Here is a 13,766-nt window from a genome sequence, read left to right as displayed (position 1 = left end):
CCAGAGAGGGAGGCTTCCTGTTACTGTACATTTACATTTCTGCCAGGTTTAAACCCCTCGCCTCCTTTTTTTTTTTTTTTTTTCCCCACTCTTTATTTCAAGTTACGTAACAAGTTGCTCCTTCCCTACGTCCCTTTCACGCTTTCTATTTTCTCTCACAGGAGCTTAAAGGAAGAACTGCATACATTATAACACCAAAGAGACTTTTCTCTCCCCTCCCCCACCTGTTTATTTGCCTCCTGCGCTGACTGACGTCATGCAAATTCATAAGATTGTATCATCCTTCAAGTGGCTTCTAATGAAAAGTTTGATAAAAAAAAAACAAACAAAAAAAGCAGGAATAATTTCCTCTGCAAAGAGACATTGTTCGCTTCGCCCAAGAATAGTTCGGTTCCGTGACTCAGTCTTTTAATCTCGCTGCTGCGTAGGAAAAGAATAGTTGGGTGGGGGGGAGGGGGGGGTGGAAACTTCATCTCGTTTGTGTTATTCTGTTTCTGTCTGCCAAACTACTTTGCATTACCTTCGGCGCATGCTGTCGGTAGCCCCCCCCCCCCACCCCCTTCCCCCTTCCTCCCCCCCCCCGCCGCCCTTCAGCACTGCACATTTTATTGCTTCCATTTGCTTTTGTTTTCTGCCGTTCCCCAGCGGATCAATGTTTACGGCCTGAGTGGCCCGACTTTTTATGTTCCGCGAGCGATCAGACTGATACTCCGCCTCGCCCACCTCACCCACCCGGCCCGGCAGAGTGATGCAACGCCGTCGTTTTTTACTGGAGTGCCACAGGGCGGACGGTCGTAGCGGTGAGCGTCACCCTGCCTCCTTTAACAAAAGGCAAATTTAATTTTTAATGCCTCGGTGCAGCGGGAGCTGTTATGTCTGTGCGCAGTTCTTCCATCCGTATGTATACGTGTATATATATATATATCTCTGTAAATATCTCTGAAAGCTTCCCTTTTCTGCAAGATGTCCGACAATAAGTTTATTGCAACTGCAGGACTTCAATAAGATTTGGTGGTTCGCTGTTAAAGGGGCCATATTATGCAAAATTCTTCTTTTAATGGTTTTCCAACAGATACCAAACAGATACGTCTGTCTCCTTGCCAGTGATGACGCGAAACAACAAAACGGTTAAAACAAGAACGACACCCGGTCGAGCGCACACCTTCACCAACGTCACCTCTGTCACCATGGAAACCGATTGGATCACAAGGTTATTTAATCCTCCACACCACTCCCTCTGTCGTCTGTATGACTGTGTTCGTGCAATTCTGGTGAATGGTCTTGGCGAAAGCCACGTCTCCATGGCAACAGATGCTGATCTCCTCTATGAGGTGCCTCTCCCATCCACTTTTTAAGGGATATTTTTGGGGGGTTTATTCGGAAACGGTTTGCCGTTAACGTTCCAAAATCGAATTAATTGGTCCTTGGATGATGACGGATTATCCCTGAAGATTTCATAGAATTCAGGTTGCTCGTTTTTGCGAAGTCGGTAAAATACATACATATAAAGCCAACGAATAAATACACGCAGGCAAATACATAACCTTCAACCCAACGGTCACTGGCGAAGGTAACAAATAAAAGGATTTGAACTATTTGACATAGTAATTGTTTGCGTACACCCATATGTTCAACATTTTCATCAGATATAATCGGTGCGACAACAAAGAGAAACTTTAAAGTTTAAATCTAAAGGTTCCACACCCCCGATCGAAATTACTTTGGGAAATGTCAGTCTTGTATTTCCGTGTAAAACTTTTCCACAGAGCAGGTCACTCACACATCAGCCTGTTCGTTTCATATACTTAAAGGTTCCTGGGGATCGTGGCGAACGCCACAATCCGACCGCGTCGTGAGTCACACTTTACACAACGAACTGAAAACACACCGAGTGGGATGAAAACAGGATGTTGCGGAGGCTTAAAATACTCGCGGCGGTTACAACCTCGAAGTGATTCAGAGGGCGGTCCTGCAACCAAACGTCGAATCCATACGATCCACGGGGAAGGTATTTCGGTGTTGGACTGACCGGAGATTCCCGTCCCGAGGGTCCGGGCCGCTTGAAGTTCTGCTACAAGCCCACACAGAGCAAATGCATACGTACAGTATGGCGTCCAGCTTGTACGAACACCGACGCCGTGTGTTATCCACATGTGAGTCATGTTTTCCTCCGCTGCCCGTGGAGACGGGGCTTCGCTTCTATCTGCATGTTGCATAATCTCATTTCCTGGCCCGACCTCATGATATCCCCCTTCCCCTGCATGCTGTACCGTTCAGTGATTAACATCAGTGTGTGTGTGTGTGTGTGTGTGTGTGTGTGTGTGTGTGTGTTCGATCACGGCAACCAGTAATTTAATTGCAGGGACGTGATATGAGTGTAACGGATGATGTTTCGCCGGTAGTCAAATAGATTTACACGCAGCTTTTTTGACAGTTTTTAGCACGGCTGATCTGCTGTTTCTAACTTTTGTCGCGTTGCCTTCAGAATGACAGAGCCTTAAAGAATGATTTATCTCAGACAGGGTTATGATTTCTAAGACAGCTACCCGAACGCTTAACACACGTCAAAGACTCCCACATTCCTCCCACCCGTACATCACAGGAGCGCTCTCGAGAGTCGTGCGCTCGTTGCTTTACTGATTCAAGCTGCTCTTAAAAAAAAAAAAAAAGGGCTCAGCTCGTCCTCGTCGAGTTCAAAATGTTCCATACTGTTTGGAATAGTTTTCTTGATCGGAATTGTAAGTTTTGCCACATAAAAAGTCAGTGCAACTTTTATTTTAGACCACGATTCGAACCGGAGTCGCCCTTCATCACAGCCAAATGACAGAACAACAGTCCAGACTGAAGTCCAGTCGAGTGAATTCTGGCTCTTTTTAATAAAATTTTTGAATAAAAGAAAGAGTGAAAGAAAGAAAGGATTCTTTATTGATCCCTTCACTTCTTTGCATTTGACCAATTCGTGTTCATGGTTAACCTGAACTTTACACGCTACAAGCAGTGTGTTTCTCCAGGAGCATTTGGGGTCAACGGAGGAGAATCTCACAGCAAAATATAAAAGGAAATACATCAATTTGTCTTCTGTTTTGTTGAGGTTGGAGCCTTTTGTCCAAACTGCAGTTGACCAATCATGATCAGCTTGAAAATGGAGAGGAAATCTATAGTGAAATGGTTCAGGAAGTATTGTTTGCTTCGATAGAACCAGGTCTCTGAGCCGTTTCGTTCGTCTCCGGCAAATGAAGTCAACTTTCAGTACCGGTTCCGCACCACCAGATGGTGCGTTGAGTCACTCAGATAATCAGCAGGAACGACGGGGAACACAACAGTGGCTGATTCTCGTAGCGACACAGTGTTTTTAATACGACAAGCACACTTACTTTAGTCAACGAGCTAAAACTCAATTTGGCCACCACTAAAGTGACTCAGCAGCGCCCCCCCCCCCCGCTGTGCAACAGAGGAATGACATGAATATCAGATAGCGGCCCTTTAAACCTCCCACTGCTTCTTTTCTTTTCCCACCTCTTTGTCCGCCGGCCGGCCGGCCTGTCTGTCTTTCTTAAAGGCTTAGAAATCTCTTGCATGCAACACGTCTATTCCGAGATATGAATCCGATAGAGATCTCTTTTTTTTTTTCATTTATTTCTTTCTTTCTCCTGCATTGGCTTTACTTTTCTCCCACCTGTTGATCCGCGGAGCTTCCTGCTGCGGTCATTCGGAATCACGCCATCCTCTTGATTGCCTGCTTTGTTCCCGTTTTATTGGATGGCGAAATAAACAAATGAACACGCTGTGCTTATGAGTCATATGGGCCTCAAACACTGCAGGGGGGAGGGGCGGGTTCGTTTCAACACCGCTGCCGTTCTTGTTTCTATTGATTCATGTGTGGCGTTCATTCTGCCTTAAAACGCACAATTTCTGCCTTCCACACATCCCTGCTTGCAAAACACTAAAAACTATTTTCCAACATCCACTACCTTTAAACTGCTAACGATTTTCCGCAGAGTGGACTTGGATTCGTCTGTTTCTCTCTGCACAGCAGGCGCTTTGCTTTAAAGTCGGGGAAAAAAACACAGAAAAAAACAAAACTGTAATTTACAAAGATGGAAAACGTACAATTTTACATGGCAAGCAAGCAAACGCATCCATTAGGAAAGAAAAGCACCCGGGTGTTACCGTCACGGATTGATAGAGGCAGGCAGGTTTATTTAGGCAAGTGCTTTTTTGAGAATTTCACAATAAAATAAGAGAGCGTAACGTCACATATGCACTGCCCCCTTTACTATTTAAAAAAACCATTACGCATATACTATACAGGAGCTTTATATATAGTTTATGCATCAAACATATATTCATAAGTACACATATATACACATAATATTAATAATAATACTATTTAAATTTCATCAATTACATTTTAAATACAAAATATAGTTTGGCAATATTTAAATGAAAAATATTCTCCATCACAATGTATATATTTTATTATCTTTAATAGGTATTAATATAGTTTAAACTACATATTATATATTATTGCTGTCCTAGGAATTCAAAATGGAAAAAAAAAAAAAAAAGTATCCCGGCCGCGCTCCGTTTGGCGAGCTGCCAGGTCGTCTGTCGTCTAACCGCTGCCTCTCTTTGGTACAGGTGTGACGACCCGCTCCTGCTCATCCTCTTCCTCCTCTAGCCATCCCCCATTTTCCAATCAAAAAGTTCAGCTTTCAAACAATCCCCCCCCCCACCTCTTCCTCCTCTTCCTCCTCCTCCTCCTCCTCCTCCTCCTCTCCCTCTATGTGAGTATGACTCGGGATAAGCAGCATGTCTGTGGCACAAGCATGCGCTGGATGTGTTCGTATACTTGAGGCACTTTCCTGGATTGTTTCGGGGGGGGGGCCAGCCAGAGGAGGTACATCTTTATGTACCTGTTTCACACTGGTGGGGTCTGTGCTGCATTTCAGTGTTTTGATGTCTGTGTTGCATGTTTTATTGTTATATGTATATATCTATATATATATTTATTCTTTACTGAGTCAACCATTCTCCAGATGGAGAATGTGATTATATGTGAATATATTGCCAGAATTTGACCGTATTTAGTTGTTAAAGCTCGTCAACAATAATTTTTTGAGTCTCGATTTAAGGATGCAAATACTGAGGTGGACTCGAGGAAAATGCAGTTGTTAACAAGGCACGCCGGATACAATCAGGGGTGAAGGTAGCACCTGGAACATGAATAGTCATAATTATTACGAAAATAAAACCTCGGCCAAGACAGGAACAATTAATCGCTCCGGACATCAGCGACGATATCAGCCTGCATTAAATACAACTTTAATGTTTCCACATTAACTTTTAGTACGAAACGACGTGAATCAACTGATTTGTTTCACCGGGAGAGAATTTCTAGAGCAGGAATGAAAAAGGCAATTAAAAAAAAAAGGAAAAAAAAGACTGACGTGAATAGAGGCAAAGATGCAGTAACACAATAATCCGCTAAACTTCCTAGTAAATATGAGCAGGATTGAACCAACATTGTCATTTTGGTATGAGCCAGACTAACAACATGAGGATTTCGTTTTTTTTCGGGTGAATTAGTTGTTCTTTGTTTGTTCGCGGGGTCTGATGGAAACACGATGAAGTGAAGTGACGGCAGCTGTCTGCGGCGTCTGAACACTAAATGTGGGCGTGTTTGTGTTGATTGGTGCTTCGGCACAAAGTTATTCCTCACAAACTAAAACCAGCTCTGGTGCTTTGTGCTGGTTAGAGACGGGGGGGGGGATCACTGTAAAGTTTTATTCATACTTGAGTACTGTTTATAGATACCAGTGATAATCTGAGGAACAAATTACTCTGAAATGTATACACAAAAGGACAACAAAGAAAATATTTTGAATAGAGTATTGTATACACTGAGGATGTGGTAGTAGTTTTTATGGCAATTTATTGTCTTTCCACCTTTGAGTACAGTATAGTATTGTATTGTATAGTGGTGTAGAAGTATAGTATAGTATAGTAGTCATTTAGTTTGGTGGTGTAGAAATGTAGTATAGTAGTAGTTTAGTATAGGAGTATAGTGGTGTAGGAGTATAGTATAGTACAGAAGTGATTTAGTTTGGTGGTATGGTATAGTATAGTAGTAGTTTAGTATAGTGGTATAGGAGTATAGTAAAGTATAGTATAGAAGTGATTTAGTTTGGTGGTATAGTATAGTATAGTATAGTATAGTGGTGTAGGAGTATAGTAAAGTATAGTATAGTAGTGATTTAGTTTGGTGGTGTAGAAGTATAGTATAGTATCATATAGTATAGTAGTAATTTAGTTTGGTGGTGTAGAAGTATAGTATAGTATAGTAGTGACTTAGTTTTGTGGTGTAGAAGTATATTATAGTACAGTATAGTATAGTGTAATATAGTATAGTAGTAATTTAGTTTGGTGGTGTAGAAGTGTAGTATAGTAGTAGTTTCGTATAGTGGTATAGCAGTATAGTATAGTATAGTATAGAAGTGATTTAGTTTGGTGGTGTAGAAGTAGAATATAGTAGTTGTTTAGTATAGTAGTGTAGGAGTATAGTAAACTATAGTATAGTAGTAGTTTAGTTTGGTGGTGTAGGAATATAGTATAGTATAGTATAGTGTAGTGTAGTATAGTATAGTGCAGAATTGCAGTGATATAGTGTGGTAAATTGGAGTATAGTATATTGCAGTATAGTATAGAATAGTGCAGCTTTAGCTTTTGTAGCTTTATTTTTAGCTGTTTTATTTTGCTTTAGTAGTTCTTTTTTCCTGACTTACTGTGTTTCCTGACCGAGATATAAATATGTGAACCTTCTCCGATATTAAAAGCCGCGACCATGAAACCAGCGCTGGTTAGCCTCACCCACAGTCGTCTGACCTTTAGCACCGCTATGATCATCTGTTCTCGTTGGCGCCACATTTCAGCGGCTTAAAAAACACAGAAGAAGAAAAAAGAAAAACAGACCTTGTCGTGTTTCTGGAGGAAGAGTCAGAGGGATCAAAGCGAATCTGCGTCAGTCTTCAACAAGCCTTCATGGCGATTCGGTCGCTCCTTGTTTTTCTGGAGCAAAGTGTGAACCGGCTCACGGTCGCCTTCCCCGGAGCCACACGACCGCAGTGAGACATAAAAACTAATGATGCCCCCGTGTGTGTGTGTGTGTGTGTGTGTGTGCGTGCGTGCGTGTGCGCGTGTGCGTGCGTGCGTGCGTGTTGGTGCTCGTCCTCTTCAGCTATTAAGTCAATGATTGTGGGAAGACGGGTGTATAAATGTTCAAATCTCATTTTTGTTTATTATATTTTTTTTTTCCTTTTTTCCCTTTTTTTCCCCTTTTTCTGCTTTTTCTCTCTCTCTTTTTTCCCATTCTTTTTGGGTTTTTTTATTACTTCTTTTAAAAGGGGGGGAGGGAGAGAAAGGAGGGAAAAAAATAAGAAAAAAATCAAATTTTTACAAGACAATGTTTTTAGCTTTGGTCACGTTTTGGGCGTCCTGTGTGTGTGTGTGCGTGCACGTGCGCGCGCGTGTGCGCGTGCGTGTGCGTGTGCGTGTGTGTGTGTGTGTGTGTGTGTGTGTAGGGCTCCATTTACCAGCATTGGAAACGTTGGGTAATTATCTTCGTAGATGTTTTTCCTCACCATTACAAATCTGTCGTTGCTCTCGCCGTCCACCTCGCCGTCCATCAGGCCCGTCTCTCAGCGGAGGCGGTCAAGACCTCGTTAGGTCACATGAGTTCATTCCTCAGACCGGGATTGGACCGGAACAACGTGCATGAGGGGGGAAGAAGGGCTTGTTATCGGGTGTGTGTCATTTTCAGACAGAATGACTGTAATTGCGCGCGCGTGCGTGCTATTCCTGGTGTGTTGGACGAGCACAGTCCCGCAGCGGCTCTTTCTCTTTCCCCTCCTTTTCTTTGGCCGTCTTTCTCTCCCCGCACCTCTATGTTCTCAGCAGGCGAGCTGTTTGGATGCAGATAAGTTCCCCAGAAAGGCAGAACAACAGGCATCCGGGGGGAAAAGTCTGCGTTGTGTAGTTAACAGCCGACGTCACACGGCGGGTTAATGGGGTATAAATGTCGCCGATAGAGAGCGAAATTGGCTTCAGGCTCGTTTTTATTCCCTCAACTAGAATACGTGAAGGCGGGAAGATTCTTCTTGAAGGCTCAATAGTCACCCAAGACTGTGGAAAAGACAGGTCAATGTATTTCTGACACATGTATGGATTATCATGTACTGCTGCGACGTGTTCAACCCGTCCTGTTCATAGTTAACCTTAACCACGAACACACACAACACATCGCAAATTCACCATTATTGTACAAAAGATATATATGCTGACTGATTTAACTCATGTGAATTATGTTCCCATGCATTTTCCATTCATACACTGCAAATTCAGAATGGCAGAATATTTAGTAAGAAAGAAAAGTGTGATTATTATACCTGAATGATTCACACACAAAAAATGTCTGCTTAACTAATATTTGTCATTGATTCATTAATTGTTTCATGACAGGTGGCAAGAACGGAAATCAGAAAATCAAGAAACAGACCAAAAACTACAAATTCAACAAACTGCTCCACTTCTTACTTGCTGGTTGGGATTAAAATGTCATTTTTAAAAAAACAACTAAAAACTAAAACTGTAATAGAGCTATAGACTGTGTAATACATATGTGGTCAACACAATGTTTTGAAAATTAGTGCAGAATATTAAATATAAACCACTCATCAAGACTCAGCAAAAATATTAAGGAAATGTAAAAATTAACCCCCAGAGTTCCAAAATGTGCTCTCTAGCGCCACCTAGAGACACGAACACGGCCACCACGCCCCGTAGGAATGTCCTATATGCTGCGAGCTACGTTAGAGTTTAGTTGGCTTTCAAAATAAAAGCCCCCAACACCGACGGGCCAGAGTCCAGAGTGCGAGGTCCCGACCAAGGATGCTTACAGCTTTAATTTATTCGGTTTTTCACAATGTATTAATTGCAAAATGGGAAAAACACTTTAGTATTTATGTCAATATTTGAGTAATTTAAAGCAGAAAGATTCATGTTTTGTCATTTATAGAGAAATTCTTAAAAAAAAAAAAAAAAAAAAAGGCCTCCACCACTCGCACCTGTTTCAATGTTTCACTGTTTGTTCATGAATCACGTGTTTGAAAGAAATGAGGACGTCGCAAGTAAAAAAAACAAACAAAACAGAAAACACTCTAATCTTCTCCAGAGGTTTTATTTGCCTTGTCTGTGTCCTCGTTCGCAGGTGTAAACAGATAATCCCCAAACTGGACCCTCCGCCTCCCGTCAACAACCGCAAGAGGGCCAGCAGGACTTTCTCCCCGGGGTCGGAGGTCGCGGCCGCGGCCGCGCCCGGCGAGCCCCCGAGCCGCAGCGGCAGCCTGTCGTTCCCGGACGTGACGCCCGGCTCGCTGTCCTCCGCCGACTTCCACTCGCTCAGCAACGGCGAGAGCAGCTCGTGCTCGGCCAGCGAGGACTCGGGCGTGCGCTCCGAGACCAAGTCGCTGCTGTCGCCGCTGCGCGACGGCGACTACGACGACGACGACGACGACCCCTTCGGGGACCGCGGGACGTTCCTGACGGCCTCCAGCGGCTGCGACGTGGACGAGGTGGAGGTGGAGGTGGAGGCGGAGGAGCAGCGGGGAAGAGGCCAGGTCTCCTCCTCCTCCTCCTCCTCCTCTTCCTCCTCGGGGTTGTCGCCTCCCGAGCCCTCCGCCGTGGCCCGGCGGCCGGACCCCTGCGGCCCCCCGCCGCCCTTCTCCTCTCCGATGAACGAGACCTGCCTCCACATCAGCTTCTCCGAGGACGAGCTGCTGGAGAACGGCCAGGACGAGGCCGCCGTCCCCCAGCGGAGCTGAGGGAGCGGCAGATTTTTAACCCCGTACTGACCGCTCGTCTGGGCCCTTTTAATCGCTCCACTCACTCGTGACACGGGTCCCGACGACTCAGTTGTGTAAAATCCTAGCCTTCGGACAGATTTAGTATTTTTGTAATGAATCTAAGGATCTAATTTGACTTTTTAGTGACTAGAATGTTCAGCAGAATTCATGTAGCAGGTTGTTGTTTTTTTTTCGCACTGTTTGAGGTGACACATAATTTACTGTAGACTCCAAAAAGCCATGGATGGAACACCTTTTATTTTCCTTTTTTTTGCTGGTGGTCGACATTGAAAAGGAAGCATTATTTTGTATGACGCGTCACTGTGGTGGAAAACGTCTCCTGCAGATTTCACAGGGCGATTTGTGGTGCCAATGTTTGGCTTGTTGGGGGGGGGGGGGGGGGGGGGGGCTGGCTTTCTGTTGAAGCGCCTCACCGGATGACGAGCGGAGAGAGAAAAGAACCAGAAAGTGTTTAAAAGGAGGGAATAAAAGATAGACGTTAACAGATCTAGATGTTTATTTGGGTTCGTGCGTTTGGACCTCAGCGGGTTTATTGAACGTTTCGTCTTACTTCTAAGAGTTTTTCAGTCTCGTTCTGCTAAAACAGACTGCAACTGGGAGAATATACCAGGTTTTTTGTTGTTGTTGTTGTTTTTTTTACAATTTTTAACCTTCTAATTTACTTATTTGGTAACAAGTTAAAACCAATTTCCAGTCAATCAAATTCTTTATAGATTACATTTAACAAAGAGTATTTCTCTGCATCTCACCAGTCCTACTCATTGTTAACCTGAACTAGACGTACTAGGAGCTGCCAGAGTCGCGGGTTTGTGGGATTTGAACCTACAAACATAAGTCAAGTTTAGATTTATTGGCTATGATGCGTCAATATGTTTGCTTTCGTGCTTGTGGGGTGGCCGGGTGCTCCATTTGGTGAACAGAAGCCATAATATATACTTAGACACTAATCTGAGTCCTCAAACTGAAGTCTATTAGGGTAAACGCCTTGCTCAGGGGCCCATGGCAGTAATCGAGTAGTCGAACCTGCAAACTTCTGGCTTAACTAAACTAATTTGTCACTGCGCCAAATTATTCTTGCAGTATTTACAAAAGCTAAAATCTAAAACTCAATTATGCCTCAGGAGCCTCTTTAATGTACGAAAATTTCCTTTTTTCAGACAAATAATAAGACGTGAACATTTTAATTATGGGTATTTGTTTCTAAACAAATGTAAATACAAAGCCAAATAAAAGAATAAACTTATTGGTTCCTAAACAAAAAGATCAAAGGGTTTGAATGTGAATTGAAAAAGAGATGGAACTCGTGTGACTAAAGTTACATACTTGAAAATTAACATTCACGAAGCACAAGCAATGTGGGTATTTGTAATTTGTCGCATTAATGCCTCGAGCACTGTTAATAAATCTACACGTTTATCGTTTATTAAATAAACAGATGTTTCCAGTGCTGACATATACCCAGCCCCGATTTCACCCGTTCTCCTTGAAAAACAGAATTAAAGTATTTTCACATTTTTCAAAACGGCACATGAAGAAAGCAAAATCTAAATATGAACCATAAAAAGCTTCAGATTTTACCAGCATTAGTGGAACATTACCAATATGTAATAAAACACAGTGGATCGCACTGGAAAAACAAGCTTTGATAGATTTTTTTATTTTTTTTACAGCTTTCTCTTTGTAGAAATGTTGAAAGACTCAGTTGAAGGTTTGAAGAAGTTTAAATCGATTATGAACAACATATTAAAGCTGCAGAAAGAAAGTCCATTGAGATTAAGAGGAGAACTGACAAAAAAAAACTTGAATTTACAACTTCCAGACTGCATTTTTTGTTGTTGTTTTGTTATTGTTGTTTTTTTTTAACAGAGGTGATGCCTTCTTGAGGAGAAATGTAATTTATTATGGAAGTAAACAAAGAGCAGTGGTTGTAGTTTTTCTGCATCGTCAGGGGATCTGAAGTCGTCAGGTTTTGTCTGCGATTGGGTAGAAGTTCCAGGGAAAGCGGGTGTGAGAGGTAACGCAAGCTGAGGTGTGGTGGCGGTGAGAAGGTGCAGGTGTAAATGATTTACACCCAGAAACAAGCCAGACCCCCCCCCCCCAATAAAAAAAAAAGAAAAACGTCGCCCAGCACAGGGAGCTTGGAAGCAATAACACATGAATGAATAAATACAAATAAATAAAGTGGACTAGTTGAGAATCTGTTGCTCTTAAATGCGCTTTTTGTGTGTGTGTGTGTGTGTGTGTGTGTGTGTGTGTGTGTGTGTGTGTGTGTGTGTGTGTGTGTGTGTGTGTGTGTGTGTGTGTGTGTGTGTGTGTTCAAATCTCATTTAAAAAAAAATTTTTCTTCTTTCTTTTTTTCCTTTATTTCTTTTAATAAAAAGGGGGGGAAATCAACTTTTAACACTATATGTAAACTATATACACACTATATATAGTGTTAAAAGTTGATTTCCCCCCCATATATATATATATATATATATATATATATATATATATATATATATATATATATATATATAATAATAATCTCATGTGGTCGGAGATCCAAACAGGAGCCTCGTCACCCTTTCTTCCGCCCTTTCTTTCTCTCCCTGCACTAATTATATCCCCTTACGTCCCGTTTGCCATTAAAAATTCACGTCCTCTCCCTCACGCGTAACATTTTCAAGGTTCATTTAGATTTTTTTTTTTTTTTTTTCTTTCCCCGTCACTTTCTGCTCGTTCTGTTCTTCCCTCGAGTGAGCTTTACTTCCTGGCAGGTCGTCCAGGAGCTCCGGGCGGCAGAGTGTGACTGACAGGCCCGACGCCTCCGGTGGGGGCCTCAGCGGGAAGCAGCCATGAGAAGTGACCCCCCCCCCCCCCTTCCCCCCCTGCTGTGCACCACTTTGAAGCTTTAAGTACGAGCTAAAAACACGACAGTTTATTTGTAGCACTGTTGTCTTTCCACACACACACACGTCCAACATGGGATTTCCCCTCGGCGAGGCGATCGATGGTGCAGGACGCCCCGTGTGGCTCTTCCCTCGTTCGATACCAGACTGCATCTGATCCGCCATCAATCCCGGCTGATTGCGAGATCGACTGTTCGCCTGTTAACCTTGGCTGTGTGGCTTTTACGCCGCCCCTTAAAGCGAGCAGCTGCCCTGCTTTACCTGCTCATTAATGCTGCCGAGCAGTGTGTGTGTGTGTGTGTGTGTGTGTGTGTGTGTGTGTGTGCAGTCAGGAGGATGATCAAAGCTTCATGTGGGAGGATCATAGCGACCAACTTACCTGCTGCTTATAACCGCTGCCAGGAGGAATAAAGATAAAGCCGTTTTTCTTCTTCTTCATCTCGATCACGTCACGACGCTGCTTCGAACCGGCATGTAAAGACTGCAGTGCTGTAATATTATAATTAACAGGCCCCGGGCTTGATCTTTCAGCGCTTCTTTTCTCGTTTTGTTCTCTTCATTCTTATTAAACGTCTGTTCAGGCATCTCACCCTACATGCAAAGCACTCATTATAGTTCATATAAAAGACTAACTTGGTATCGGAGGGGTGAGACGAGGAGAAAATATAAGGACCTGTAAATGGCAGGATGGATGGTAGGTGGTCTGGCGTTGTGTTGTGTCTGCTTTACCTATTAGAACTGGGTGAAAAGTAAATGAATCTGTTAATACACTATGATGTGAAAAACATAAAGAGGTCGAGCACCTGATCACAAAATACCACAAAGTCTGTCATTTTACACGTTGAAGGTCGGAGCTGCTGATGATCAGTGTTGGTGACTGAAGGGGGGTGGGGGATTCCTGCTTCTGTTGTTTTGATGAATTAATTTATGATTTTAGAGGAGGCACAGGATATTC

At 43.1% G+C, this 13,766-nt stretch overlaps 1 protein-coding gene across 1 annotated transcript in view; it reads left to right on the top strand.

The window, feature by feature from the left end:
- LOC308140523 (uncharacterized protein) overlaps positions 1–12,006 on the top strand; it is a 57,074-nt gene extending 45,068 nt beyond the window's left edge. The window contains exon 11 of the mRNA XM_080510340.1: positions 9,266–12,006. Coding sequence (XP_080366466.1) covers positions 9,266–9,878 — 613 coding nt within the window. The 3' untranslated portion in view covers positions 9,879–12,006. The remainder of the gene's footprint in view (positions 1–9,265) is intronic.
- Positions 12,007–13,766: the final 1,760 nt, after the last annotated feature.

The sequence above is a fragment of the Blennius ocellaris genome, assembly GCF_963422515.1.
Source record: "Blennius ocellaris genome assembly, chromosome: 15".
Lineage (NCBI taxonomy): Eukaryota > Metazoa > Chordata > Actinopteri > Blenniiformes > Blenniidae > Blennius > Blennius ocellaris.
Note: the sequence above shows the minus strand (reverse complement) of the source record. Positions and strands in the feature narration are given on the sequence as shown.